Below are 27,751 nucleotides of genomic sequence, written 5' to 3'. Positions count from 1 at the left end.
TCTCTAGGAATCTTCTCACAAAGGCCAGCTGCCTATTTGTCAGAGATTGTTTAGTTATGAGTTGGACCAGATGAGCTTTGAAGTCTCTTCAGGATCCTATGATTTCTAAAGGAGTCAGAACCCCCTCAGAGAATTGGATCATTAATTTATGTGGATCTCAGGGAAGGTGCTGATTCAGTATTCAGAAAGATTCTACCATGCATTTGATTTCCTTTACCAAGAGGACAGGTATATGGAGGACTGCAGGTGTGGGGGTTGGGATGTGTGTGTGTGTGTGTGTGTATATGTGTGTTAAAAATACTTGTCAAGTTTTTAAAATTAAAGACTGGTCTAGGTAGTGGCTTGTCTTCTAAAATGTGAAAACACGAGGACCAGTGTTTGAAAGTTTGGTTCAAAGTGAGCAAATCAATTCTGGAGATGTGCACAGTTCTCATCTTCTTTATTCATTTTCTTACCTCTGATCCAACCAGACCAATGTACTGTTTCCTTTTTCTGATTATTATACTTTTATTTTCAATTTCTTGCCCACTATGTCTTATACCCAATGCTTACCATATCTTTGTTCATATGGTAAATTTCCTCATTTATACTAAGAAACTCTTGAAGCTTTACCTTCACAAAGCTTTTCCTAATTACAAACATCGCTTATTTTTGGCAAATAATTTTTAATAGAACTTCAAATGAATAGAATTGATAAAGTAGAACACTGACTCATTTTACAGACCCTACATATATAAATTTACAGACTTTGAAATTATATAATTTAAGACTCTCATATGATGGGCAACATAAGATTATGAAAAGTGCACTGTTTTTGGAGTTAAAAGATTTTTTTAACTCCTTTCAAGTCCTGGCTGTGCAACTTACTAGCAATGTAATCTTTTTATTCTCTCTATGCCTTAGTTTCTACATTGGTCAAATGGAGATAATCATATTTATACTGTCTGCTTTATAGATTTTTTGAAAAAAAGTTTCTTAGTACTATACAAATGTAAGCTATTATCATGTCATATATTAGCAATTGCCATCTACTCACAAATTCTTACATTTTAGGCTGATATATCTTGCATGAACAACAAAAAAGAAAATAGATGATCCAAATATGTGAGCTGTGTATGTATAAGTAAGGATTTCCAAATGTGTAAGGAATTTCCATATTTATGGGAACAGTTCAGTAGTACTGGGGAAGATGTCTAAGAAAATGCTGCCTAAATGTAACAACATTTTGATTGCAAAAGTATCCCTATAAATGAGATGATTATACATAAGGTGCTCTGTAAATATGAAGTGCTACAAAGATTAATGAGTAGAGAGTATTACTGGATAGACACCTGATCCTCTTTGTGGCCCAGGCCAGGACTCTCTAGAAGTTTTGTGTTCTATCTTAAATTTTATCTTCAATATAGCATAGTGACTGGAACATAGTAAATATAACTTCTTTGTTAATCTCTCTCTCTCTCTCTCTCTCTCTCTCTCTCTCTCTCTCTCTCTCTCTCTCTCTCTCTCCTTTTCCATCCTCCCCTTCCCTCCCTCTCTTTCTCCCTCCCTGCCCCCCTCTCATATTCCCTTTTTCCTTTTTCTCCCTTTCTCTGACACCAAAGGTTGTTCTAGAGAAATATTAAACTCTCCCTAAATACAAGGTGCACCCTGTGTCAGAGCCCTTCCCAGGTTAGTCCTAGGTTCCTTTAACCCTTTGGAGCACAGAGAGTACCTGCCTTCCTCAAGCAAAGATAACTCCAAGGGCATGCCATTCAATTGCCACAACATTTTGCCAACAGTGTCAAATGCAGAATAGAAGTTAAGAAGGATGAGAACTAAGAAGTTCATATTTGACAATTAAGAGATCATTGGTAATTTGAGAACAGTTCCAGTTCAGGAATGCAATTGAAAGTCAGATTGCAAAGGGTTAAGAAATGAGTGAAAGAAAGAAAAGTTGAAACACTGAGCATATATGGCTTTCCCTAGAAGTTTGGTTGTAATGAAAGGTAAGACAGATACAGGATGATAGTTTGGAAGAATGGCATAGCGTTGAGAGTTGTTTTTCCATTCATCAGGTTGGAGGAGATTTGAGCATATTTGTAGGCCAAGGAAAGAAATGGTATTTAGGAAAAATGTGTAGTTTAGGAGAAAGGGAATAATTGTTGAGGAATCTCATATACAAGATAGGTTGGGATGGGAACAAGGGTACATATTTAGGGGTTAGCATTGGCAAGAATGCCACAATATTCATCCAAGACTGGAGTAAGGAGAGAATGAAGGATGATGTCAAGGGACTTGGACATATAAAGGAGGAGAGAAGAGGTAACTCATGGCAAATAGGCTTTATTTTTTTCAGTAACACATAAGCAAGGTTCATTGCTCAAAGATAATGGAGAGAGGATGGTGTAGATGTTTTTTTTAGGGAAGTGGAAGTTTGGAATAGCTTTTATGGGGATCATAGGATCATACTTCTAGGTTTGGAAGGGACTATCTGGTCCAACCCCCTTATTTTACAAATAAGGAATCTTAGGTCCAGGGAAATTAAGACCACATAATCAGAAGTTTTGTGGGGTAAACCTGACCAAAGCTGATACTCTATCCACTATCCCAAACTGCCTTCTGTGTTTCAAATACACCAAAATTCTTTAGCAGAACTTCTATCATGAAGTAATAATTATTTATTAAGCACTTAATATTTGTCAGTAGATGGAAGAAATATGGTAACTGTCTTTTTTATACTTAAGTGTATAAATGACATTTAAAATTAGTCTGACAGAAGTGGCAAACCTAAAAGGGAACAGTTATTATCATGATAAGTGCTGGAGGAAAGGGTTTTGTGAACACTGATTGGGGAAAAGTTATGAAAAATGTGGGCCTAGCCCAAAGGGACTTAAGTCCAGTTAACCAAAGTAGCACTAAAGAATACTACTTTTTTTCTTTAAAAAATTTAATGGACACATTTTAATACAACAGACACTTCTTAAAAAATTGCTTATAACCATATTCAACAAAATATATTTCCTGAAAATGGTTAAGCAACACACATTGTTGAGAGGCAGCATGGCATTGTTGGGAGATAAGGATCTGCCTTCAGAAATAGGAAAATCTAGTTTCAGATCCCACCTCTGACCCATACTGGCCAATCCCATTAATCTCTCTCTTAGTGCCTACCTGGATCACTTAGGATGACTCCCTAAGACTATAGGATTTGGAGAAGGGTAGGTGTCTGGCCTGCATGGATGAAGGGAGTTCTTCCCTAGAAGCTCCCCACACTGATAAAATACAGGTATGGTGTGCGAGATTTAAAATGGTTGAGGTCTTAAACTGTAGTGATTAAAATAGTGGAAGATATAAATTGTGATAGATATAAGAGAGGGTGAGTAAATTTGACTGCAGAAATATGTTTAACTACAGTGTCTTGGGTTTTAAAATCAAATATAAGGTGGTCGCCAGGGAAATATTCCCAATTATTCAAATACCCAAGTCAATTGGGTTTTATAGAGATTTTAATTAACAATACAATGAGTAATCAAAGAAAGAGAGAGAGAGAGAGAGTAAGAAAGGAATAAGTATGAAGGGCCTCAAGCCAATATGGCCTAGACCTGAGTCTTAAAAGAGAAATCAGTCAGTTTATTTTAACACTCACCACAAGGTCTGACTAAACAAGGATACTAGTGACACCAGGCCAGTGTCCTTCCTTGAAGAGTCTTCCAGCCAGAGATTGCTTCAAAGGGCCTCTCTCAAGAGCCTCCAGAGCTCCTACCCCAGAGGGACAGAGCCCCTCAGAGGAGCTCCTCAAGGAGCTCTCCTTCAGAATGAGAGTCAGAAATCGAGATCCTTGAATGAGATCCAAGCTCTTATTTTTAAGGGCAAAATTTCCTCTGTCACCTCCCCTAAGTCCTTATATCTACCAATCACTGTAGATGTTTCTAAAGGACCGCCCATTTTGAATTCACAGCTGAGTAGTTTTAATCTCTTTAGTAAGTCAGAAAACAATGCTGCTGTGTCGACAAATTTCATTAAGAAAAAACCTCTGAATAAGTTATCACCCTTTTAGGTTTAAGTAGTCTACAAGTTGCCCCACCTTTATAGGTACTTAGTATCCCATTGTATCAATTCTAAAACAGTCATGACTCAAAGAACTTCCTGTCCCTTCCATAAGCATGGATCAAAGTACTTTCATTGTTTAGCAAACAGTTTTCTGTCCTAAAGCAGTCTTAAGTAGGGTGGAGCAGGGAAACTCCCATAGCTAGGAGCCCCCACACTCAAGTAGAGTTCTCACCATCTGCTAGGGAATTTTATTAAGTAGAAGATTCCCCAATGGGGGAAACCCCTAACATTCATAAGTCTGAGAAATTTTGAGGTTTACAGGTGACACTGTCTCTGACTTATTCCCCAATTCCCATTCCCACTTGGGTCTGTGAACCTGTGGATGTCTACTCTTGTTACTGCAGCTCATAAGTCTCCCATTAGCAATCAGCCAGGAGGCTTAATTAACTTTTAGCAAAGGCATTTACTAGATGGCAGAGTAAGAACAATTGGTACAAAACATTCTTCTAAAAGTCTGGAGTTTATTCTTTCACAACTTCCACAACAGGAGCATGAGAAGTATGACTTCTTACTTAGAATATAAGAGTAGTAAGGCACACAGGTAGTAAAGGGACAACTCATAAGTTTTAGTATCAGACATCTTTATCCTTTTGGAGAGTTCTCTACGGCTTCTTTCTTCTGGAGAGAGTGCTTCGAGAAGCTCTCAGGATCTGATCCTTCCTGAGCCCATAGCCAGTGTTTCTTGCCACCATGAAGGGTCATTTCCCATGTAGCTTCTGCTTATTTGGGGTGATAGTCTTTCTGTACCTATGTCTGCTTCTTCACTCTTCATTCAGATGCTTTCTATTCTGTCAGCCACTATACTCTGAGGATACTGCAACCACCTGGCATGTAGACCTTCAAAAAGGGTCAGACCTTTGGGAATTCATAAGGATTGCCATTAGTCCTGGACATATCCACCAAAGGATATGTATTTGATTACAAAAGTCACAGAATTAACCACACATTCATAGCCACACATAGACAGGCTAGGTGGGAAATAAGGCAGCTACTCGCACCCCTGACTCTTGGGACCATCTTGAAATAGTTTCTATGCTTCACAGATGAAAAGGAAAAGAGAGGACTCAGAGCTCAGTCCTTGCTTTTAAACAACCTCTGTGTTCTCAGCTCTTTTGGTTTCAGGAGCCATTTAGGGGACTCTGACATCCTACTCCTCAGTAATGTGTGGTCAGCAGTTGGCTTCTCCCAAGCTCTAAATGTACTCCAAGAAATAGGCCTTATAGCTAGTTCACCCATGTTACCCAAGTCCTTTTCTAAATTTTTAACATATATTTTCTAAATTTCTATTTTAACAAATAATGCTGCTATGAATATATTTGTACCCAGGCCATTTTCTTGTCATAAAGTTAAACTACTTTGGATATAATCCCAGCAATGGGTCAAAGAACAAACTTCTTTTTTTTTTTTAAGCCTCTGATCCAGATAGCCGAAGTAAGCAATCAGAACAATTGGAAGTGGGAAAAACCCACCTGAAATGTATTTCACTCATTTCAGGAATCTCTCTGGAAAAACTTTCTTTAGAGAATTACAAATATCTTCTAAAGAAATGGTAGAGAGGAAATGGAAAAGTGACAAGCTATTAATGTGGATTCATCACTATACTTGAAACAAATCTTAGAAAGTATTGATTTATCCTGATTTGATTCAGTTCTCTTGATAACTTCTTGAACTATGATGAAATAAAAGAAGATATCACCTGTGCTGGAAGTGGCATTAAAAAAAGTTATCTACTGTTTTAGGTAAAATTGGTAGCGGTGTCTAAGTTGGTGAGTTCAGGAATGACCTTGACTTTCTAGCACCTATAAATCCTGGTTTGGCTAATGGCAAATCCAGGGGGAAATCCAACCTTCTTAAGCAGGTGTTGACTGGGGAGGCAACCAGGAAAATTGTACAAGCCAGGAATAGGAATGGTTGATAGCTTGTTTTTTTTTCTTGTTTGTTTTTTTTTTACAGCCAAATTAAAAGACGTGGCTAGAAAAATAGACCAAATTCTAGTCCTCCATGAAAACAAAGATATTTTAAAGCTTCCACCCTTGACTTTTGCAGTGATCTTACCTCAGTTTGAAACTATAAAAACCATTAAGATCAATCTTCTAATGCTATTCCTTGTAATATGAGGATGCTAGATGGAACTTCTGCTTTGGTATTGGTACTGAAGGGACTCTGTTCCTTTTTTTAAAATATTTTATTTGATAATTTCCAAGCATTATTCATTAAAGACATAGATCATTTTCTTTTCCTCCCCCCCCCCATAACTGACGTGTAAATCCACTGGGCATTACATGTTTTCTTGATTTGAACCCATTGCTATGTTGATAATATTTGCATTAGAGTGTTCATTTAGAGTCTCTCCTCTGTCATGTCCCCTCAACTGCTATATTCAGGCAGTTGCTTTTCCTCGGTGTTTCTACTCCCACAGTTTATCCTCTGCTTGTGAATGGTGTTTTTTTCTCCTATATCCCTGCAAATTGTTCAGGGACATTACACTGCCACTAATGGAGAAGTCCATTACGTTCGATTATACCACAGTGTATTAGTCTCTGTGTACAATGTTCTCCTGGTTCTGCTCCTCTCGCTCTGCATCACTTCCTGGAGGTCTTTCCAGTCTCCATGGAACTCCTCCACTTTATTATTCCTTTTAGCACAATAGTATTCCATCACCAACATATACCACAATTTGCTCAGCCATTCCCCAATTGATGGACATCCCCTCGTTTTCCAGTTTTTGGCCACCACAAAGAGCGCAGCTATGAATATTTTTGTACAAGTCTTTTTGTCCATTATCTCTTTGGGGTACAGACCCAGCAGTGCTATGGCTGGATCAAAGGGTAGACATTCATTTGTCACCCTTTGGGCATAGTTCCAAATTGCCCTCTAGAATGGTTGGATTAGTTCACAACTCCACCAGAAATGAATTAATGTCCCTACTTTGCCACATCCCCTCCAGCATTCATTACTTTCCTTTGCTGTTATGTTAGCCAATCTGCTAGGTGTGAGGTGATACCTCAGAGTTGTTTTGATTTGCATCTCTCTGATTATAAGAGATTTAGAACACTTCTTCATGTGCTTATTAATAGTTTTGATTTCTTTATCTGAGAACTGCCTATCCATGTCCCTTGCCCATTTATCAATTGGAGAATGGCTTGATTTTTTGTACAGTTGATTTAGCTCTTTATAAATTTGAGTAATTAAACCTTTGTCAGAAGTTTCTATGAAGATTTTTTCCCAGTTTGTTGTTTCCCTTCTGATTTTAGTTACATTGGTTTTGTTTGTGCAAAAGCTTTTTAATTTGATGTAGTCAAAATTATTTATTTTACATTTTGTGATTCTTTCTATGTCTTGCTTGGTTTTAAAGTCTTTCCCCTCCCAAAGGTCTGACATGTATACTATTCTGTGTTTACCCAATTTACTTATGGTTATCTTCTTTATGCTTAAGTCACTCACCCATTTTGAATTTATCTTGGTGTAGGGTATGAGGTGTTGATCTATTCCTAATCTCTCCCATACTGTCTTCCAATTTTCCCAGCAGTTTTTATCGAATAGTGGATTTTTGTCCCAAAAGCTGGGATCTTTGGGTTTATCGTATACTGTCTTGCTGAGGTCGCTTTCCCCCAGTCTATTCCACTGATCTTCCTTTCTGTTTCTTAGCCAGTACCAAATTGTTTTGATGACTGCTGCTTTGTAATATAGTTTAAGGTCAGGGACTGCGAGGCCCCCATCATATGTGTTTTTTTTTTTCATGATTTCCCTGGATATCCTTGATCTTTTGTTCTTCCAAATGAACTTTGCTATGGTTTTTTTCTAAATCAGTGAAGAAGTATTTTGGTACTTCAATGGGTATGGCACTAAATAGATAAATAAGTTTGGGTAGGATGGTCATTTTTATTATATTGGTTCGTCCTATCCATGAGCAGTTAATGCTTTTCCATTTTCTCAAGTCTAGTTTTAGTTGTGTGGCGAGTGTTTTGTAGTTGTGTTCATATATTTCCTGTGTTTGTCTCGGGAGGTAGATTCCTAGGTATTTTATTTTGTCTAAGGTGATTTTGAATGGGATTTCTCTTTCTAGTTTTTGCTGCTGAGCTGTGTTGGAGATATATAGAAAAGCTGATGATTTATGTGGGTTTATTTTGTATCCTGCAACTTTGCTAAAGTTGTTGATTATTTCAATTAGCTTTTTGGTTGAATCTCTAGGATTCTTTAAGTAGACGATCATGTCATCTGCAGAGAGAGATAATTTGGTCTCCTCCTTGCCTATTTTAATGCCTTCAATTTCTTTTTCTTCTCTAATTGCTACTGCTAGTGTTTCTAGTACAATGTCAAATAGTAGAGGTGATAATGGGCATCCTTGTTTCACTCCTGATCTTATTGGGAATGTGTCTAGTTTATCCCCATTGCAGATGATATTAGCTGATGGTTTTATATATATACTGTTTATTAATTTTAGGAATGACCTTTCTATTCCTATGCTTTCTAGTGTTTTTAATAGGAATGGGTGTTGTATTTTATCAAAGGCTTTTTCTGCGTCTATTGAGATAATCATGTGGTTCTTGCTGGTTTGCTTGTTGATGTGGTCAATTATGTGGATGGTTTTCCTAATATTGAACCAGCCCTGCATCCCTGGTATAAATCCTACTTGATCATGGTGAATGATCCTTCTGATCACTTGCTGGAGTCTTTTTGCTAGTATCCTATTTAAAATTTTTGCATCCATATTCATTAGGGAGATTGGTCTATAGTTTTCTTTCTCTGTTTTTGACCTGCCTGGTTTTGGAATCAGTACCATGCTTGTGTCATAAAAGGAGTTTGGTAGAACTCCCTCTTTGCTTATTATGTCAAATAGTTTGTATAGTATTGGGATTAACTGTTCTCTGAATGTTTGATAGAATTCACTGGTGAATCCATAAGGCCCTGGGGATTTTTTCTTAGGAAGTTCTTTGATGGCTTGTTGGATTTCATTTTCTGATATGGGATTATTTAAGAATTCTATTTCCTCTTCTGTTAGTCTAGGCAGTTTGTATTTTTGTATATATTCATCCATATCCCCTAAATTGGTGTATTTATTGCCATATTATTGGGCAAAGTAATTTCTAATGATTGCCTTAATTTCCTCTTCATCAGAAGTGCTGTCCCCCTTTTCATCTTTAATGCTGTTAATTTGCTTTTCTTCCTTCCTTTTTTAATTAGATTGACCAGTACTTTGTCTATTTTGTTTGTTTTTTCAAAGTACCAGCTTCCTCTCTTATTTATTAAATCAATAGTTCTATCACTTTAGATTTTATTAATTTCTTCCTTAATTTTTAGGATTTCTAGTTTGGTTTTCTGCTGGGGGGTTTTAATTTGATCGCTTTTGAGTTTTTTATTTGCATTTCCAATTGATTGATCTCTGCTCTCCCTTGTTTGTTAATATAAGCATTCAGGGATATGAATTTGCCTCTGATTACCGCTTTGGCTGCATCCCAAAAGGTTTGAAGGGATGTCTCGCCATTGTCATTTTCCTTGATGAAATTATTAATTTTTTCTATGATTTCTTCTTTAACTAAACGATTTTGGAGTATCATATTGTTTAATTTCCAATTGGTTTTAGATTTGGTTTTCCATGTACCATTACTAATCATTATTTTTATTGCCTTGTGATCTGAGAAGGCTGCATTCATTATTTCTGCTTTTCTGCATCTGTGTGCTATGTTTCTGTGACCTAATATATGGTCAATTTTTGTGAATGTGCCATGTGGTGCTGAGAAGAAGGTGTATACCTTTTTATCCCTATTTATTTTTCTCCATATGTCTATTAATTCTAATTTTTCTAAGATTTCATTCACTTCTTTTTCCTCTTTCTTATTTATTTTTTGATTTTATTTATCTAAATTTGATAATGGTTGGTTTAAGTCTCCCACTAATATGGTTTTACTGTCTATTTTTTCCTTCAATTCTCCTAGTTTCCCCATTAGAAATTTGGGTGCTATATTATTTGGTGCATACATGTTGATTAATGATATTTCCTCATTGTCTAAAGTCGCTTTTAACAAAATATAATTACCTTCCCTATCCCTTTTGATCAGGTCTATTTTTGCTTTGGCTTTATCAGATATCATGATTACCACTCCTGCCTTCTTTCTGTCAGTTGAGGCCCAGAAGGTCTTACTCCATCCTTTAATTCTGACCTTGTGGGTATCAACCCACCTCATGTGTGTTTCTTGAAGACAACATATGGTAGGGTTTTGGATTCTAATCCATTCTGCTATTCATCTACGTTTTATGGGTGAGTTCATCCCATTCACGTTCAAAGTTATGATTGTCATTTGTGGACTCCCTGGCATTTTGATATCCTTCCCTAATTCTAACCTTTTCTTCTTCGGCTCTACCTTTTAGTCCAATGATTTACTTTGAATCAGTCCCCCTTGTCCACTCCTTTGATGTTTCCCTTTTTAATCCCTCCCTTTTTGTTCCCTCCACCTCCCCCCTCTCTTTCCCTCCCTTTTTGTTTTCCCTCTCCCCCTCCCCCCCTTGGTTTTCCCTTCTCCCTACCCTTGTTGGGTAAGATAGAATTCAAGATCCCAATGCATCTGGATGTTTTTCCCTCTCAGAGTTGATTTCCCTGAGATTAAGGTTTAAGTAAAAAACCCTCTCTTCCTCTCCTTCTTATGTGAATCTTTGTGTGAGAAAGATTATTCTATTTGGTCTTTCTTTACCCCCTATTTATACATTATATTTCCCCCACATGTTAGTATACATAGATTGATAGAAATGTAGTCCTTATAGAAGAGAGTTTGAGTAAAAGAAGAAGATACATTTTTCTCCTTTCCCCTTTCCTTAATATTTACCTTTTCAGGTATTCCTTGCTCTTTGTTTTTCGGTATCAAACTTTCCACAGAGCTCTGGTCTTTTCTTTGCAAAAATTTGGAAATCTTCTATTTTGTTGAATGCCCATACTTTTCCTTGGAAGTATATAGTCAGTTTTGCTGGGTAGCTGATTCTTGGTTGAAGACCCAGCTCTCTTGCCTTTCAGAAGATCATGTTCCATGCCTTACGATCATTCAGAGTAGAACTTGCAAGGTCTTGTGTGACCCTGATTGGCATTCCTTTATATCTAAATTGTCTTTTTCTGGCTTTCTGTAGGATTTTTTCTTTTGTTTGAGGGCTTTGGAATTGGCAATTACATTCCTGGGAGTTGTCTTTTGGGGGTTTAGTGTAGAAGGTGTTCTGTGAGCTCTGTCAGTGGCTGTATTACCCCCTTGTTCTAGAATCTCTGGGCAATTTTCTTTGATTATATCTTGTATCACGATGTCGAGTTTGGTGTTTATTTCTGGCTTTTCTGGAAGTTCAATTATTCTTAAATTATTTCTTCTCCCTCTATTTTCCAGATCTGTCACCTTGTCGGTGAGATATTTTATGTTCTCTTCTAATTTCTTGGTATTTTGGCTTTGCTTTGTTAATTCTTGCTCTTTTACACAATCGTTGTCTTCCAGTTGCCTGATTCTGGCCTTTAAAGCCTGGTTTTCCTTTTCTGTTTTGTTACACTGGTTTTGTACATGTGTGAATTTCTTTTGCATTATTTCCCACTTTTCCTCCCAGAAGGCTTCCATCTTTTTGGTCATTTCTGATTCAAATTCTTCATGGGTTTGTGGAGAGTTTCCATTTCCTTTGGAAGGTTTCAGAGCATTTTCTTGTGTATCGTCTTCTATCTCCTCTGTATTTTGTATTTTGGCTCTGTAGAATGTGTCCAAAGTTGCCCCTGTCTTCTTATTTTTCTTGGAATTTTGGGGCTTCTGTGCTTCTGTGGAGTTTGCCATCTCTGAATGGGGAGGATTAGCTTTTCTTATCTCTGTCTGGTGTTCAGAGGCTTTATTCCTGGGCAGATTGTTGGTTCTATGAGCTTTCCCTGGGTTAAACTGAGTATGCTTTAATGCAATGACTTTCACTGGAACTGGAATGGAAGGGTGGACCAGGGGGCCACACTCTCCCCCGGCTCTCTCTGTTTCCCTGCTGCTAAGGTGCCCCCTCGACTGGACTGGGTCGGGTTGCTTTCCAGAAGTTGCCTTCAGAATAGCTGCCCGTGAGGCTGTTTTGTCGGCCCTGAGGGTTGCTGTTGTTTCAGAGGACCCTGCTCTCTGCCGGGGAAGGGGCCACGGCTTCCCGTAGCTCCGAGGACGGTGACCTTCACTGAGACTTGGATAGCAGGATCCAGCTGGTGAGGCTGTCTTGCCCGGCCTGAGGGTTGCTGTTGTTTCAGAGGACCCTGCTCTCTGAGGGGGGCGGGGCTGCGGCTTCCCAGAGCCTTGGACTCTGCGCTCCTACCCCTTAGGTCCGAGTGATCTTGGGTTCTGGCTTTTGAGGGGGGCCGTACCTTTTGATCCAGGTCCAGGTCCAGGAGGAGGATTCCCAGGGTCTATGCTGTTGATCGTTTTGAATTTTGGCGCCTTAGGAGCTTATAGTTTGAGGTCGGTTGGGAAGGGTTTTCCGGAGATCTGAACTTTAGCTTCCTCTAAGCTGTCATCTTGACCGGAAGTCTAGCGCTATCGGGACTCTGTTCTAATGAGAATGCAATTCAGAGTTTGTTTATGAGTAAGAGGGAAAAGTATAGATATCATCCTTTGAGTAATCCAGTGTTTAAGGAGCTGATTTTGAAGTTAAGGAAGACATCAATGGGAGAAACTACCAAGCACAGGAGAAAAACAGCAATCCAGTACCACTACTATTCTGACAGAGGTCTCAGTCACATCATCCAGGTGTATGACAAATCTTAAAGCTCTGCCTAGTTTTCTAACAATTTGGAGTACTGACTGAGGTACTCCCTTTAAGCACATCATGATAAGAATACAGAATCTAGAGCACCCCTGAGAAACAATACAGATCTCAAGAATTGGGAATATTGGGAATGCAAAAATGTTATATAGTTATATAGAATTTAGAGGAAGTCATTAGCACCAACACTATTAAACTGTGGTTATTGGTTGCCATCCTTGGTTATTTTGCTATACAGAAAAAAATCTATCTGCACAAAACACAGGAAAATGAATTTTCATCAAATGATTTAAACTTCACAATTCATAGAGTAGGAGATGTGTGTATGTGGGGTCTGAATTCTCTAAAACGTTTATGTCAACCCTCCCTACCTCTTTTACACATAGAATTCATGGAGTTTGAGGATAAAAGTATCAACAAAGTAGACCCATTCTATTCTGATAGTAACAATTTTATTATACCTACTTCCCTGATAAGAGGGTCCTGGATGTACCAGCCTCCAATGAAGGGGCAGCACTCTGTGATAGAGGAATAATCCAGAGACTTTGAATGAGAGAGACTGGAAGAAATGCAAAGGTTTCCATCCACAGCAGGGGATGGTTGAGAAGGCTTAGAGTCTGGAGGAGGCTTAGAATCTGGAGGAAAGAGAGATTCCAGGGGAGAAGCAGTTGGTCTCTATCTTGAGACAGCAAAGGTAAAGATCTGATCAGAGACTGTATCCTGAGCTATACAAAATCCCTCATTGAACTTAATCACCATTTCCCCCCAAAGATACTAAGAAGTGTGGCAGAAACCTGAAAAGAATAAGAAACAACCTAACAAGATCTCACACAGCTCCTGTCACACCCTGGGTGTGGACATTGGCTTTGCTGTGAAAAAGACCAGGGGTCACAAACCGAACCTCTCAGAGACCAGGCTGCCACACCTGGGTCTCTCCAGCTTTCAAGAGAGGGAAAGGGAGATTTAGAAAGACAGGGACTTCCTTTATCCTCTTTCCTCTAGATCTTAACCCTTCAGACATATTCCTGTTTTACCCCTGCTCATTATTGTTAGAATAAAGATTTGTCATTTATCCTAAATTGATTTTCCTTGTGAATGAAGGGAATAGTTACAGTGGAAGAGGGAGAGAGCTGATTTCTCTCTCTTTCACCAAGGGAAAGTTTATAAGATCAGTTATTAGAAGGAAGTAAAGGCAGGGTTATTGAGGAGACATATTTGAAGAAGACTGAAGGGGAGTATCCATCTCACCCTCCTTCTACCTTCTGAGCATATATCATCAACTCTTTCTCCATAACATCCAAACCAACCCTCTAATACAACTCTTAGGAAATATAGTAAGTACACTTCTAACTGCAAAGTGAGCCTGCTGCCAGGTCATTTGGAGCAGCTGAATTCTTGCTCCAGAGCAGGAGGCATCATAATAAATACCATTGAGCTTGACTACCAAGGGTAAGTGAGTGTGATCATAATACAGTGGTGACCATTAGACCTTTGGACTCCAGGAGACCTCCTGACCCATTTACAGCTATTGCTAGTCCTATTGGTATAGATCAATAGCCAGACCACTTGCTCTCAACAGCTGTAAGAATGATGGTCTTCCCTTTGGGATAGGAGTCATTCTTTCTGCCCTATTTTTCTTTTGTATCATGGTATATTCTTCTAGGTACTAGTAGAGAATGCTACCACTAGGGGGTTCATTTAAATGACAACTCATGGTCATTTGTTGGCAAATGTAGGACCTTTTTTAGCTTAATGATCCAAGCTCTTTGTACAGGAGTAGAAAGGACAGTGATGACAGTGACAAGGATGGTGGTTCAGAAAAGGACACTGGATGTCAGATAAGCCTCATTAGCATTGTCCAGAGAGGCCAATTCACTGTCCCTTCCCTTTAACTAAAAAAAACTGCTCTTTTGGTTTTTAAAGCTCTTCACAGGCTAATCCCTTCCTAGGTCACCTAGTAGATAGAATGCTAACTTTGAGTCAAGAAGACCTGAGTTTGAATCCTTTATCAGACACTGAAACTTTTTGTGCCTCAGTAAAATGAGGATATTAGCACCTAGTTCACAAAGGCCATTAAAAAGAATTAGGTGAAATAACATATATATATATATACACATATGCAAATATAAATATATATAAGGTATTTTGCAAACCTTGTGCTCTATGAATGTTAACTATTATAATTTTGTCAGCTGCCTTATGTCTGTTTCGGTCTTATTTTCTTTGCTCTTTCTCCTATCCATGTTCCATCTCCTATCCAGGCTTTTACACTATCTGCCCCTTCTGCCTGGAATATCCTTTCTCTTCATCTCTGTGAATCCTTTAAGACTCAGCTTTAGCATCATAGTGTACAGGAGTCCAATCTTCTTCCCTCTCCTCATGTGAGTACCTTTCCCTCCAAAGATATGCTGTATCTACTTTATGTCTACCTTGTGTATAGCTTTCTCTCTCTCTCTCTCTCTCTCTCTCTCTCTCTCTCTCTATATATATATATATATATATATATATATATATATATATATATAGTTTCTCCTATTAGAATATAAGCTTTTTGAGAAATTGGATTATTTTGCTTTCGTCTTTGTCTTTTCAGTACAACTCTATTACAAAGGAGTTGCTTAAAGTACTGCCTATTTTTCTAACAATTTGAAGTAATGACTGTAGCACTACCTTTAAGCACATCATGATAAGAATATAGAATTTAGAGCATCCCTGGGAAACAATACAGATCTCAAGAACTGGGGATATTGGAAATACAAAAATGGAGTTGTTATGTAGGATTTTGAGGAAGTCATTGACACCAGATGTTTGTTGACTGATGAATTATGAGATGGAGCTGATAGGCTTTCATAATATTTGTCCCATTATTGTGTACCTGAAACACTCATACAATGAGAATGTATTTGTTTAAGTTTAATGTTGGCTAACTTAAAATTTACTTGTGTAATTGGGTCATTCACACAGTACTATTTTTGCTGGATTTTGATGCTTCATGTATAGAAGACTCTAAACCTCATTTTTCTCAAGGTTGCGGTAGCTACAACCATTGACCCCAAACAGTACTTTTTTATTCCTAACTTGGCAAATATTCTAGTGACAGCTCAGTCACAAGATGTCTTGAAGATCAGAGTTTCTATAACCAGAGGGTTGATTTTGTGGGTAGGAAATGTGTGTGCATGGTTAATATCTATGTGTGTATTTTTATATAGAGACATATAGACATACACATATGTATGTGAGCATTGCATATGTATGTTACAAATATACATATATGATATATATGCATACATATATACAAAGATAGTAGTGCAACGTTGAATTTGGAAGACTGAATCCAAAGTCATAGGATCTGAGTTCATGAGTTATGATTCTACCACTTATCTCTTCTATGACCTTCCAAAAGAGGAGATGAAGGAGAGCTAAGTCTAAACCAAATAGGGATGCAAAAGTAGGAAGTGGTAGCAGTGGAAGGGGTTTTTAGCTCCATAACTTTGAATCACAGCTATGTGGGAAGAAGGAATAGAAGTTTGTTAGTTGTGGGATTTGGGAAGTACCGGTTGACTAGAGCCTCCTTCAGCCTCCTCCCACCACCATTTGTGGTGACAGAGGGTAGTACATATGTTTTTTCTCCAAAAACCAGAGAATAGTGGATCCTTGACATTATGTTTAATGATATTGTAAAAAATATAATATGATATAACTAAATGTGAGTAGAGTAAGTAATAGTAATGATTAACATTTATATAATGCCTACTCTATGTCAGGCATTCTGCTAAGGAATTTAGAAATACTATCTCATTTGATCCTTACAACACTGAGAGATGAATGCTATTATCCCCATTTTGTAGATGATGAAACTGATGCAAATAGGGGTTAAGTGGCTTGCTCATGGTCACAGAACAATGAAGTATCTGGGGCCAGATTTGAACTTAGGGCTTCCTGTACCACCTAAATGCCTCTATATGGAGCCTGAAATAAAAGCCATATTTCTTCATTAATTTTCTTTCAGACAGAAGCAGAGGATATGACTTCGTTCTTGCGATTATGTTCAGCATTTGCGAAACAGCTTGAAGAAGCAGTTAGAGAAGAACATCAGGTATTTATCCTCTGCAAATTGCAAATAATGAAAATGTTTTAAATTGTCTTTAGTATATTTTAGAACGCAATGATTCATCTTCCATTTAGTTGCTCATATGACTTTCCTAAGCATAATTCCGACCATATCATCACCTTGTTCCATGGAGTTCAGTACTTGACAATACCTCTAAGATCAAATTTAAACTTTTCTGTTTGTCATTTAAAGCTCTTCATAACATGATCTCTGCCTATTCCTCTAGGCTTCTACCATCAACACCTATAGAAACTCTGCCATCCAGCTATCAATGCTGCCCCACTTGTGGTTCCTCATTCATACTACTCCTCCTGTTTTCATGCTTTTCTATGACTGGATTACTCAGTTTCTATGACTTACTCAGTTTCCTCACCTCTGCCTTTCGGTTTCTCCAACTTCTTTGAAGGCTCATCTCTAGTCCTCCCTTCTATAGGAGGTCTTTCTTGGTTACCCCCAGGCTTCTTCTTTCAGAATACTTTCTTTTATTTTTTAACCCTTCCTTTCTGTCTTAGAATCAATACTGTATATTGGTTCCAAGGCAGAAGAGTGATAAGGGCTAGGCAATGGGAGGTAAGTGACTTGCCCAGGATCACACAGCTAGGACGTTTCTGAGCGCAGATTCGAATGCATGATCTCCCATCTCTGGGCCTGGCTCTCAATCCACTTGATGCCTATCAGATTACATTCTATCTACTCTCTCTCTATCTTATATTACTCAGTTATTTATATTACTGTCCACTAAAATCTATCCAGACAGGGAATCTTTCTTACCTTCCTTTGTATCCCAAGGCACAAAACCATGCCTGGATCACAGCAAGCATTTAAGAAATGATTGCTGACTACCTACCTGACTGATTCAGGATCTCCAGTTAAGGAGATTCCCAGTCTAAAGGTAGAGGAAAGGAAGAGAACATGCTTGAAGACAAGGAGGGCACAAAGTAGAAAATGAGGGTTGTCTAGTGGGATCAGGACAAGGTGGTACACAAGCTGAGCCTCAAAGAAGAAACATATTGAAATGGTTTCTATGGAATGGTGTTCAGTGAAGATGCAAGGAAGCAGGATAGGGTACAGTGAGACGCCAGAAAAGTTGCTAGTTCAATTTTCATAGAGCAAGGGGCAGCTGAACAGCACAGTGGATAGAGCACCAGACCTGAAGCTGGGAGGACCTGGGCTCAAATTTGGCCTCTGACATTTCCTAGCTGTGCAACCTTGGGTAAGTCATATAACAGCAATTGTCTAGTCCTTGATGTTCTTCTGTCTTAGAACTGACACTAAGAGAGAAAGTAAGAGTTTTTAAAAAATCAATTTGTACAAAGTAGAGTCTATTAAATGTAGGTTAAAGCCAGATGACACAGGAACATAAATGCTAAAATGAGGAGTTTGTATTTTTTCTTATGTAGACGTCGGAGAGTTTTGAGCAGGTAAGTGACTTGGTTAAACACATATATTATTTGTAACATTATTTTGGCAGCTATGTGAAGAATGTATTAGAGAGGATAAATAACAGAAAGAGTGCTAGATTTTGGCCTAGAAAACCTGAGTGTGAATTCTAGCTTTGAATTGGATAGAGCAGTGGATCTGGAGTATGGAAGCCTGGAGTTCAAATCTGGCCTGATTCTTATTGGCTGTGTGATACTGAGAAAGTCACTTAATTCCTGACTGCCTCAGTTTCCTCATCTCTAAAATAGTGATAATAATAGCACTTGTATTTTCTGATTTATGAGGATTAAATGAGATAATATTTATAAATAATTTTTAAAAATTACTTTGTAACAACTATAATTATTATTTTGAAAGTTAGATTTAAACTCATTGTCATATGGTAGCTTTTCACCTAGTAGAGAAATTCTATAGAAATATATTTTGCATTTTGAAACTTGATGTTGTAATACTATTTATTGATTATATGCTTTGTTTTCCAGATATTGGATTCTCTTTTTATGGTAATTACTAGAATTGTTGCTGACACTTATAAAGCTTTTATAAAACACTTATAAAACTATACTTTTAAAAAATCCACAAAGGTAAGGCTATAGCATAAGATTATATATGAATCAATGAATGGATAAACAAGTATTGATTAAATATCTTGTATGTACCAGGCATGTGGTAGGCAGGCAGTGGGAACAGAAATTAAAACAGGATGCTATCCCTGCCATTAAGGAGGTTATAATAGAGGGACTCAGTAGGTACAGGAACATTGGGAGGCAGAGAAAGAAGTTTTGTTCTGAAGAATCACAGAGATTGTGAGTGAAACCATAATGGAGTCTATTTCCTGCCATGGCCAGTTGTAATGGCAGTGCTCACTTGTGCCTAATGCTAGATGGAGAGTTGTAAGGTAGGTGGGGGTGAAAGGTTAATGTAGTAGGACAGATGGCAAGATGCTTCTGTTGAGTAGATCCTGTTTTTCTGGCGAGATGGATAAGACTGAGATCTGCTAGATATAGTGTGGATTAGTTCATTCATTTCTGGAATAATTCTCCCAAGGTGAGAAGGAACTTGATTACTGGGGTCTGCATCAAAAGAGTTTCTATTCCTTATTAGGGAGAAGGGCTAAAGATTTCCATGTTGTGTCTTTGGTAAGGCTCTTTTCTAGAAAGAGTATTATCAAACTTTCCTCCATATTTCTTCCCTATCTGCTGCCCCTGCAAGTTTGTTACGTATCTGTATGCTCATTGAACCCTTGGAGAGGCTTGGGATTTGTTTAAAATCAGGGAAGCGATAATCTTTCTGGGATACATACTTGGATGAATGGGCAAAGATGCCATAATATACTCATCTTAATATTTTCTTTCCAGAATTTTAACATAATTGGCAATTAATATTCTTTTTTCCTTTTAAAGTGGTTTCAACAAGAAGTCTATCATGTGGAAGAGGTAAATATAATAATTTCAAATGATTTAGATGATATTTGATCTAACTTTTGAACACTAAAAAGAAATCTATATATGTGAAAAGCCTTAACCAAATTTATTATAGTTAACTTTTCTTGAATGCTCTTTGATCACGTTACTATTAAATAGTAACATTTTTTCAACTTTGTTTTGAGTGGCTTTTGTATTCTGGAGGTATTCATTAACTGTAAGTTTTCCTCCTTTCATATATGCATATTAATTAGCTATGTGAATAATATTCTACTATACTTCCCTCTCAATTATTTGTAAAATGGAGTTTAATGCTATTTATGATTGCATATGAATCATAGAAGAACCCATCTATTAATGAAAAGCTTTTTTAAAAATGGTTAAATATTATAGGGAGAATAATTTCTAAAAAATGGGAATCATTTAAAAAAATTTCCTTCCTTTCTCACTCCACACCTTCCCTCCTCCTCCCCACCCCCTCCTTGCCACACACACAACTCCTGTGGTACCAGAGAAAATAAATTATTACAAAACAGATAGGATCTTGTATAGTACTTTCTTCTGGGAACTTGTAGCCCAATTGGGAAAAGACTGGAGTATTTCATGAAGTTAAAGATGAAATAACAAACAGTTCTATTTGAAGTAGACAATTTAAATGTTCTTAATAGACTGTTGATACTTTTGAGAATGAGTGTCCAACTCCATGAGGTAGAAAGGAACATATGTGAGAGATTCTGTGAAGGTAGAAATGACAAGATTGGTAACTGATTGTGAGTTGAGTCAGAGTAAAGAGCTCTGGAGGATACTGAACATGTAAACCTTGGTCACTGGGAGGATGCCCTCAACAACAATAGGGAAAATCATAAAGGGAGAGGTTTGGAGTGAGAGAAGGGAAGAGAATAAGTTCTGTTTTGGATGTGGGAGATACCTATGGGACATCCCATTCAAAATGTCCAATAGATATCTGTTAATGGAGAGAAAATAGAGTGCTCACTCTCTCTCTCTCTCTCTCTCTCTCTCTCTCTCTCTCTCTCTCTCTCTCTCTTATATATATATATATATATATATATATGTATATATATGTATATATATATATATATCTGGGAATTGTATATTTAGAGATGATCATTTAATTTATGGGAGTTGATGAGATCATCAAGTGAGAGAACAAAGGGCTACAAGAGAAAGGGGGTCAGGAACAGAGCCTTGGGCAACATCTATAATTATTGGGGATAACTTGGATGAAGGTCCAGCAAAGAAACCCAAGAAGGAACAGGTAGACACAGTCTGTGTTTTCTTTTTTTCCCTATCAACTTCTGGGCTTTTTCTTCTTAATCTGCTTTGACTACAGTTTCATTCATGTCAGAGAAATGTTAAGCAGAGAACCAAGAGAGAGCAGTATCATGGAAAAAACAAGGCAGAAAGCAGAGAGTATTCAGCAGGAACAGGCCAAATGCTCTAGACAAGTCAGGATGGGTAAGGACTGAGAAAGGCTATGTGATAAAGAAATTATTGGTCATTGTGGTGAGAGCAGTTTCACCTGAATGATGGGGTCAGAAGCCAGATTGCAGAGGATTTAAAAGAGAGTGAAAGGATGGCTTTTTCTTTATTTAAAAAATATTTGCTTTTATTCTGAATTTAACAAACTCCTTATAAAATTAGTCTTTCCACATATATCTTAGTACAGAAAAAAGGTTCACATATAAACCTGAGAATCTATTTTATGAACATTTTGCTTTCCCTTTTAAATATGTAATAAACAATATAAATTTTAAAGTTGTTCTGTTTTTCTTTGACCTGCTTTCCAGGTCAGTTGTTTTTGATAATAGATACCTTAAATGGTTGTCTATTTAAAATTTTTTTAAATTTTAGTCAAATATTTCTTATTGTCTTATAGAATTTGTATTTTATTTACTGTGTTCTGCTTTTAGTGAATCTACTATTTGAGTGAGATTTTCTACTTTTTGTTTCAATCTATTCTTCCATTTTTTTAGTTTGAATTTAATTTTTTAATCTCTTTATTTCTTTCAGTCTTTCTTGTAATTCTTCTTGCTAAGTCATTCCTTTCTCTGAGTCTCATTGACCTTGTTGTGGGATTACTCTATTAATCCACAGTATTTCTCATCATGTTTGGTATTTTCTTGTATTTGCCTATACCTCCAGCTTCAGTTTTGGGATTGGGACTTTGTGTTAGGGCCCAGCTCTACCCCTTCCTACCACCCTATTCTTGGATGAGGTAAGAAGGCAATGCTTGGTTCTATTTCCCCTTATAGTCTGAATTCTATGGCTAGACGTTCTGGATGGAGTGAATGGGATCAGGTCACCCCTTTTCCCTCCATCCTTGGTTCTTGCCTCCTCTTCTTCTGGTAGCCCATTGTGTCTATGGGCTTCCGCCCTTCTCCATTTCCTTTTTTCTTCCAATCTTTGGCTGGGTGTTGGTGTTGTCTCCTCTCCTATTGCATCTTCTCTTGAAGTGAATGCAGGGATTGGCTAGTTCTGGTTTGATGGAAGACACTGCTGCCATTTCTCTTTTATCTTTTTGATTGCTATTATTTCTGGTACCTTTTTAAATAGCTTCTGGGGAATATGTGGATTTCTTACATGACAATTTTAACAAGAAGTTTTGGTAGCATTTCAAACTTGAAATTAAAAAAATTTAAACTTATACTTACTTCTTGTATGATTAATTTTTTCATTTGTTTGTCATGTGTTTTTTGTTGTTCTGGGGGCAGATGACTTCCTTGTGGCTCTATATCTTTGTGTCTCTTATAATATTTAATATATTGCTGTGCATGCAGTATTCAGCACCAAACTGTGACTGATTTATTTTCATCTACTTTTTCCTCAATTTCTGGCTATGTAATAGAAGATAAATGACTCCTGGGAGAATTGAGTAGCTTTCTCCTTTTTTCTGAAAAACATCAAAGCATAGGTTATATCTTAGGCTATCAGGCAAATGATGATCAACAAATCAGGGCTGGGGTTCTCCAACCATGTTCAGTGGGTTTGCCCTTTAGGGCTCCCCTATTAGCTATATTCAATGAGTGAGTATCAAATGGATGATGGGTGATTTGACATGACCCAAGACATTTGATTACCCTCAATGGTGTTTATATATATATATATATATAAAATCCAACTGCAGGTTGAAAGAGTGAAGCAATCAAAAAGAATTTTGGACAAATTTATTACCACTTATCAATTCTTTAATATGCATTTAATTGTTACTATTATATTAATTATGCAAATATTATTAGGAAAATATTGATCTAAAAGAGAAACTAAAGAATGAAATTCAGTTTTCATATGTAATTTTTTATTTTTTCATATTAGAAATAGTATATGATTCTGATGCTGTTTTCCAAAGGAACAAATATATAATAATTATAATTGTATTTACAAAATACAATTTTATTATTATTTTCCTTTTTAAAATGTTTGTCTAATAACAATATTAGTTCTAAACTTAGTAGGAGCTCTTCTTGTACATTTGCTTATAAGTTTATAAAGTATTAATTTAACATTTACCTATCTTTACAGGTAAGAACAGTATTCCAAGAATACTTTTGTTTTAGTTAATGAAATATGTTGGGGGAGAGCTGTGGGTATAGCAACTTTAAAGTATTTGATTAAAATTTTATTATTTTAGTTAGTTAAAGAACAAAATGCTTCAGACTGGGAACTTCCTCTGCCAGATATAACAGTATCTTCAAGTATTGCCCAAGTGATAGAACATTTGCAACGTCTTGAACATTTAAGGGATTGTCTCAGTATAGTGCCAATGGCTACCCGAAGAGCTGCAGTTGCAAAAAATATGCAGTAAGTGAATTGTAAATATCATTACATTAGGACTTTGAAAAGGAGAGATGCAATTAGTGTTGAAGTTGGGAAAGAGACATAGACACTTTGACAAGTCAGTTAGATCAACTAGAACACATGATCAACTTGCCATGTCTTTATCTATCTATCTATCTATCTATCTATCTATCTATCTATCTATCTATCTATCTATCATCACTTTTATGTGGAATTTCAGCACTTGACTCTGCCTCTTTCTACACTTCCCTCTTCCTAACCCCACCTTCCTTGTCCCTCCCAACTCTCATTGCTTAATTTTTTTCCATTTTTGGTCCTGGGGTATAAGAATTGTTGAAAAGTAGACATAAAATTATACTGTTGGGTTCCACCACAAATTCATACCACTGAAGTTCACTGGGCTTCTGCTCTCCCATGGTTTTAGTCATCTCATTTGTTCATTAAGTATTTATTGAGTGTCTATAATATACAAGAGGCTTTGACTAATATAAATAAGAATAAGATCCAGTGATAGCATTTTATAAAGCCTATAAGTAGGATACTTGTTTGAATTCTGGCTCTGCCACTTAATTGCTGTGTGAACATGGGTCATTATTAGCTCTCTCTTTATGTCTGTTTCTTCATTTGTAAACTGAGAGGATTGGGTTAGATGATCTCTAAGGTCCCTCTCATCTCTCTATATTGTACTATAGATAATCACCTCACCAGTTAGAATGGTACAATAGAGCACCACAAGAAGGGCAATAAGCTCAGTGAGTGCTTAGAAGAGGTAGAGACTTTTTCTATTTGGGAGATGGAGATGGAGATGGAGGTGGTGTGGGAAGACCAGAGAAGACCCCTCAAATAAAAGAGCTTTGAAAATGGAGTTGCTTCTTAAATTTCCTGATGAGATTGTTCTCCTACTTTTTCAGCTCTCTTTATGATTCCCATCCAACTGTAAGACTAATTCCTTCTTTATGGACATGACCACTTTTTCTTCCCTGTGTGGCATCCACTGAGAAAGGAGACAAGGAAGCTTTAGAACCATACTCTTAGATAAAAGATTAAATAGATTGGGGTAAGGTTTCAACAACAAAAAAAATCACTCTTAGCAATCTGACTACTCAGAAAAGTTACTCACCTCATTCTAGCTATTCACTGACAGACAGTCATCCTTGAATTAGGGGTCTTAGAAACTAAAGACAGGATATTGCCCAGATAACAGTTCCTTGACTATGACATTTCAGTCTTCTAATGATCCCCTTAAACAAGACTGAGAGATATGAACAGAACAAAGTATAGCTTTGGAAGTATCAATGATGACTTTTATTTTCAGCTGTATCCCCAGCTATATTTCTAAATCTTTATGTTTTAATTTTGTCTGCATTTACAGTCTGCTTCACTGAGACTAGGAGGAGAAATCAGCTTTCAGTGTGTCACTGAGCATTTGCTTACTATGAAGGCATGAGCCTGTCATTAGGCTCCTGATAACATACTACTTTACTGAAACTCATCATGCTATCTGGCATGATGAGTTTTCTTTCTATTCTATTTCAAAGTGTTCTACTTTTTGAGGTTAATCCCTCTATTTGTATTTGTATCCTTGATTCCATTGTTTTCTGCCTCCTCCAAAAACTAGTTCCACCAATTATTATATCCTTCCAGTTTTGCAATTTCAATCCCTTGTTCTCCATTGCTCTTTACCCTTTGGCCTATATTTAAAAATCTCTGCTCATCTAAAATAAACATTTGTTTGATCCTACCACATCATTCTGTCCCTCTCTTTGCTTTGACCACAACTTTTTTGAAAGAGTAGACTACCTTCAATGCCTTAATTTCTCCAGCTTTAATTTGCTCTTTAACTACCTGAAATCTCCCCTCCTCCCCACCCCAGTCTATTTAAACAGTTTTCTAAAAGATCATCAATGACTGTCCAATAACCAGATCTTTGGTCCTCACAAATTTTTAAACTTCTCTGCATCATTTGAAACTGTTGACCTCTTTTTTAAAAAAGCTTCTTTTCTTTTAGTTGCTGTGGCATTACATCTTTCTAATATTCCTTCAAATCCTCAGAATTTTGTCTCCTTGGTTAGTTCTTCTAACTCCTTAAATGCAGATATTTATCCTGGCCCTCTTCCACTCTCTACCTCCACTTTGTAGTTTTTGCTACTCATGCACTGTCACAGATTCACTTTTAACTTGTATGAAGATGATCCTAAATGTTTAAATCTATATCAAACCTGTTCCCTATCCCCACTTTCTACAGGTTTCATTTTCAAAGGTTTATGGTTATATTTACCTAAATATCCTCCTGCTATCCTCTTAAACATTTTGAAACTGAATTTATTATCTTTCAAATTTTCTTCTCCTAAGAACCATATTTTTATAAATGGAATTACCCAGTAACCTGGCCTAGAAACTATGATACAATGCCTCAAAATGAATTCTGGAGTAGCACAACCCATAAAAAGACAGGGTGAAGAAATTTTTTAGTCCAAAGCAACTTAGAAAGTGGCACAAAAGATCTGTTGTACCAGGGTGGATGTGACAGACAAAGCAGTTTGCCAGCACAGGCCCCACTGTGGCAATGGGCCTTGAGAATGGCTGTATCAGCAGCAAAAGCCTCTGAAATTCTCAGTCACAGACAGTAGGGGGGTTGGAAAACTGCTCAGAAGGATATTACAGGAGTCCCATTACTGGCTCTGAGTGGAAGAATCTTGTCACATGGCTCATACACAGATATAGATTGTAGTCCTGGGTCATAGTCTCAGGGTCAGGAAGAGCATTAGCACACACTGGTGCTCGTAGCCATAGGAAGCGGTGGACCCTGGTGATAGTTCCAAGGCAGAAGAGTGCTTGTGGCTATTCACAGACAAGAATCCAAGCTGGTAGAATATTATACACATCTTTCCATATATCATACTACTTTGGAAAAACTGAAAGCTCACAGATCCTTAGAGTTAGCTCTGAAGGCAACTGTACAAAGAACCTGAAGCTAAACTTTAACATTTAAGTTAAAAGAAAAGAAAATGACTGGAAAGTGAGCAAACAACTAAAAAAGACAATGTAGAAAATTATTTTGGTGATAGGAAAGACTAAAATGCAAACTTAGAAGAAGACAACAAAGCCAATATTACTACTCAAAATCCTCTAAGAAAAATGTGAATTGATCTTAGGCCTAAAAAGAATCAATGGATGAGCACAAAAAGGATTTCAAAATCAAATAAGAGCTGTAGAAGAAAGATTTGGAAAAGAAATCAAAGTGACATAGGACAATCATGAATAAAGAGTCAATTACTTGGTAAAGGAGGCACAAAAAAGATCAAAGAAACTAATATCTTAAAAACCAAAATAGGCCAGTTGGTAAAAGATGCACAAAAATACAACAAAGAGAACTTTTTAAAAGGAACAATTGGCCTTATGGAAAAAGTGATACAGAAATTCACTGAGGAAGAAAACTCTTTAAAAAAAAGTAGAATTGGCCAAATGGAAAAGGAGTTACAAAAGCTCATCCTAGAAAATCATGTCTTAAAAATTAGGTGAAGACTAATGACTTCATGAGACATCAAGAAATAATCAAAGAAAGTAAAAATAATTTTTAAAAATATAAGAAATGTGAAATAACTTATTGGAACACTAATGCACTGTTAGGGCAGTTGTGAATAGATTCAACCATTATGGAAAGCAATTTGGACCTATGCTTAAAGGACTATAAAACAGTACATACCTTTTGAACCAGCAATACCATCACTAGGTTTTTGTCCCAAAGGGATTTAAAAAAAGGGGGAAGGACCTATATGTACAAGAATATTTAAAGCAGCTTTTTTTGTCTGGGCAAAGAATTGGAAGAGGGGATACCCATCAATTAGGGATTAGCTGAATAAGTTATAGTATATGACTGTAATAGAATACAATTGTGCTTCAAGAAATGATGGGCAGGAGAAGGTCAGAAAAGCCTGGAAATTCTTATATGAACTGAAGCAGACATAAGTAAACAGAACCAGGAGAACGTTGTACACAGTGGCAGCAACACTGTATGATGAACAACTGTGAATAACTTAGTTATTCTCAGCAATACAATGATCCAAAACAATCCCAAAAGATTCATCTGCTTCCAGAGAAGGAACTGATGGAGTCTGAAGCCAGACCA

At 37.1% G+C, this 27,751-nt stretch overlaps 1 protein-coding gene across 4 annotated transcripts in view; it reads left to right on the top strand.

Moving 5' to 3' along the window:
• CCDC7 (coiled-coil domain containing 7) overlaps positions 1-27,751 on the top strand; it is a 291,747-nt gene that overhangs the window by 138,726 nt on the left and 125,270 nt on the right. For all 4 annotated transcript variants that reach the window (XR_008912402.1, XR_008912401.1, XM_007504770.3 and 1 more), the window contains exons 4-7: positions 16,841-16,927; positions 18,865-18,885; positions 19,786-19,818; positions 23,456-23,625. Coding sequence is in view for 2 of the 4 variants with exons in the window: in XM_007504770.3 (XP_007504832.2) it covers positions 16,841-16,927; positions 18,865-18,885; positions 19,786-19,818; positions 23,456-23,625 (311 nt within the window). In the remaining 2 variants the exon portion in view is untranslated. The remainder of the gene's footprint in view (positions 1-16,840; positions 16,928-18,864; positions 18,886-19,785; positions 19,819-23,455; positions 23,626-27,751) is intronic.

Source organism: Monodelphis domestica, chromosome 5, assembly GCF_027887165.1.
Source record: "Monodelphis domestica isolate mMonDom1 chromosome 5, mMonDom1.pri, whole genome shotgun sequence".
NCBI classification, from domain to species: Eukaryota; Metazoa; Chordata; class Mammalia; order Didelphimorphia; family Didelphidae; genus Monodelphis; species Monodelphis domestica.
This window is presented reverse-complemented; position numbering and strand designations above follow the sequence as displayed.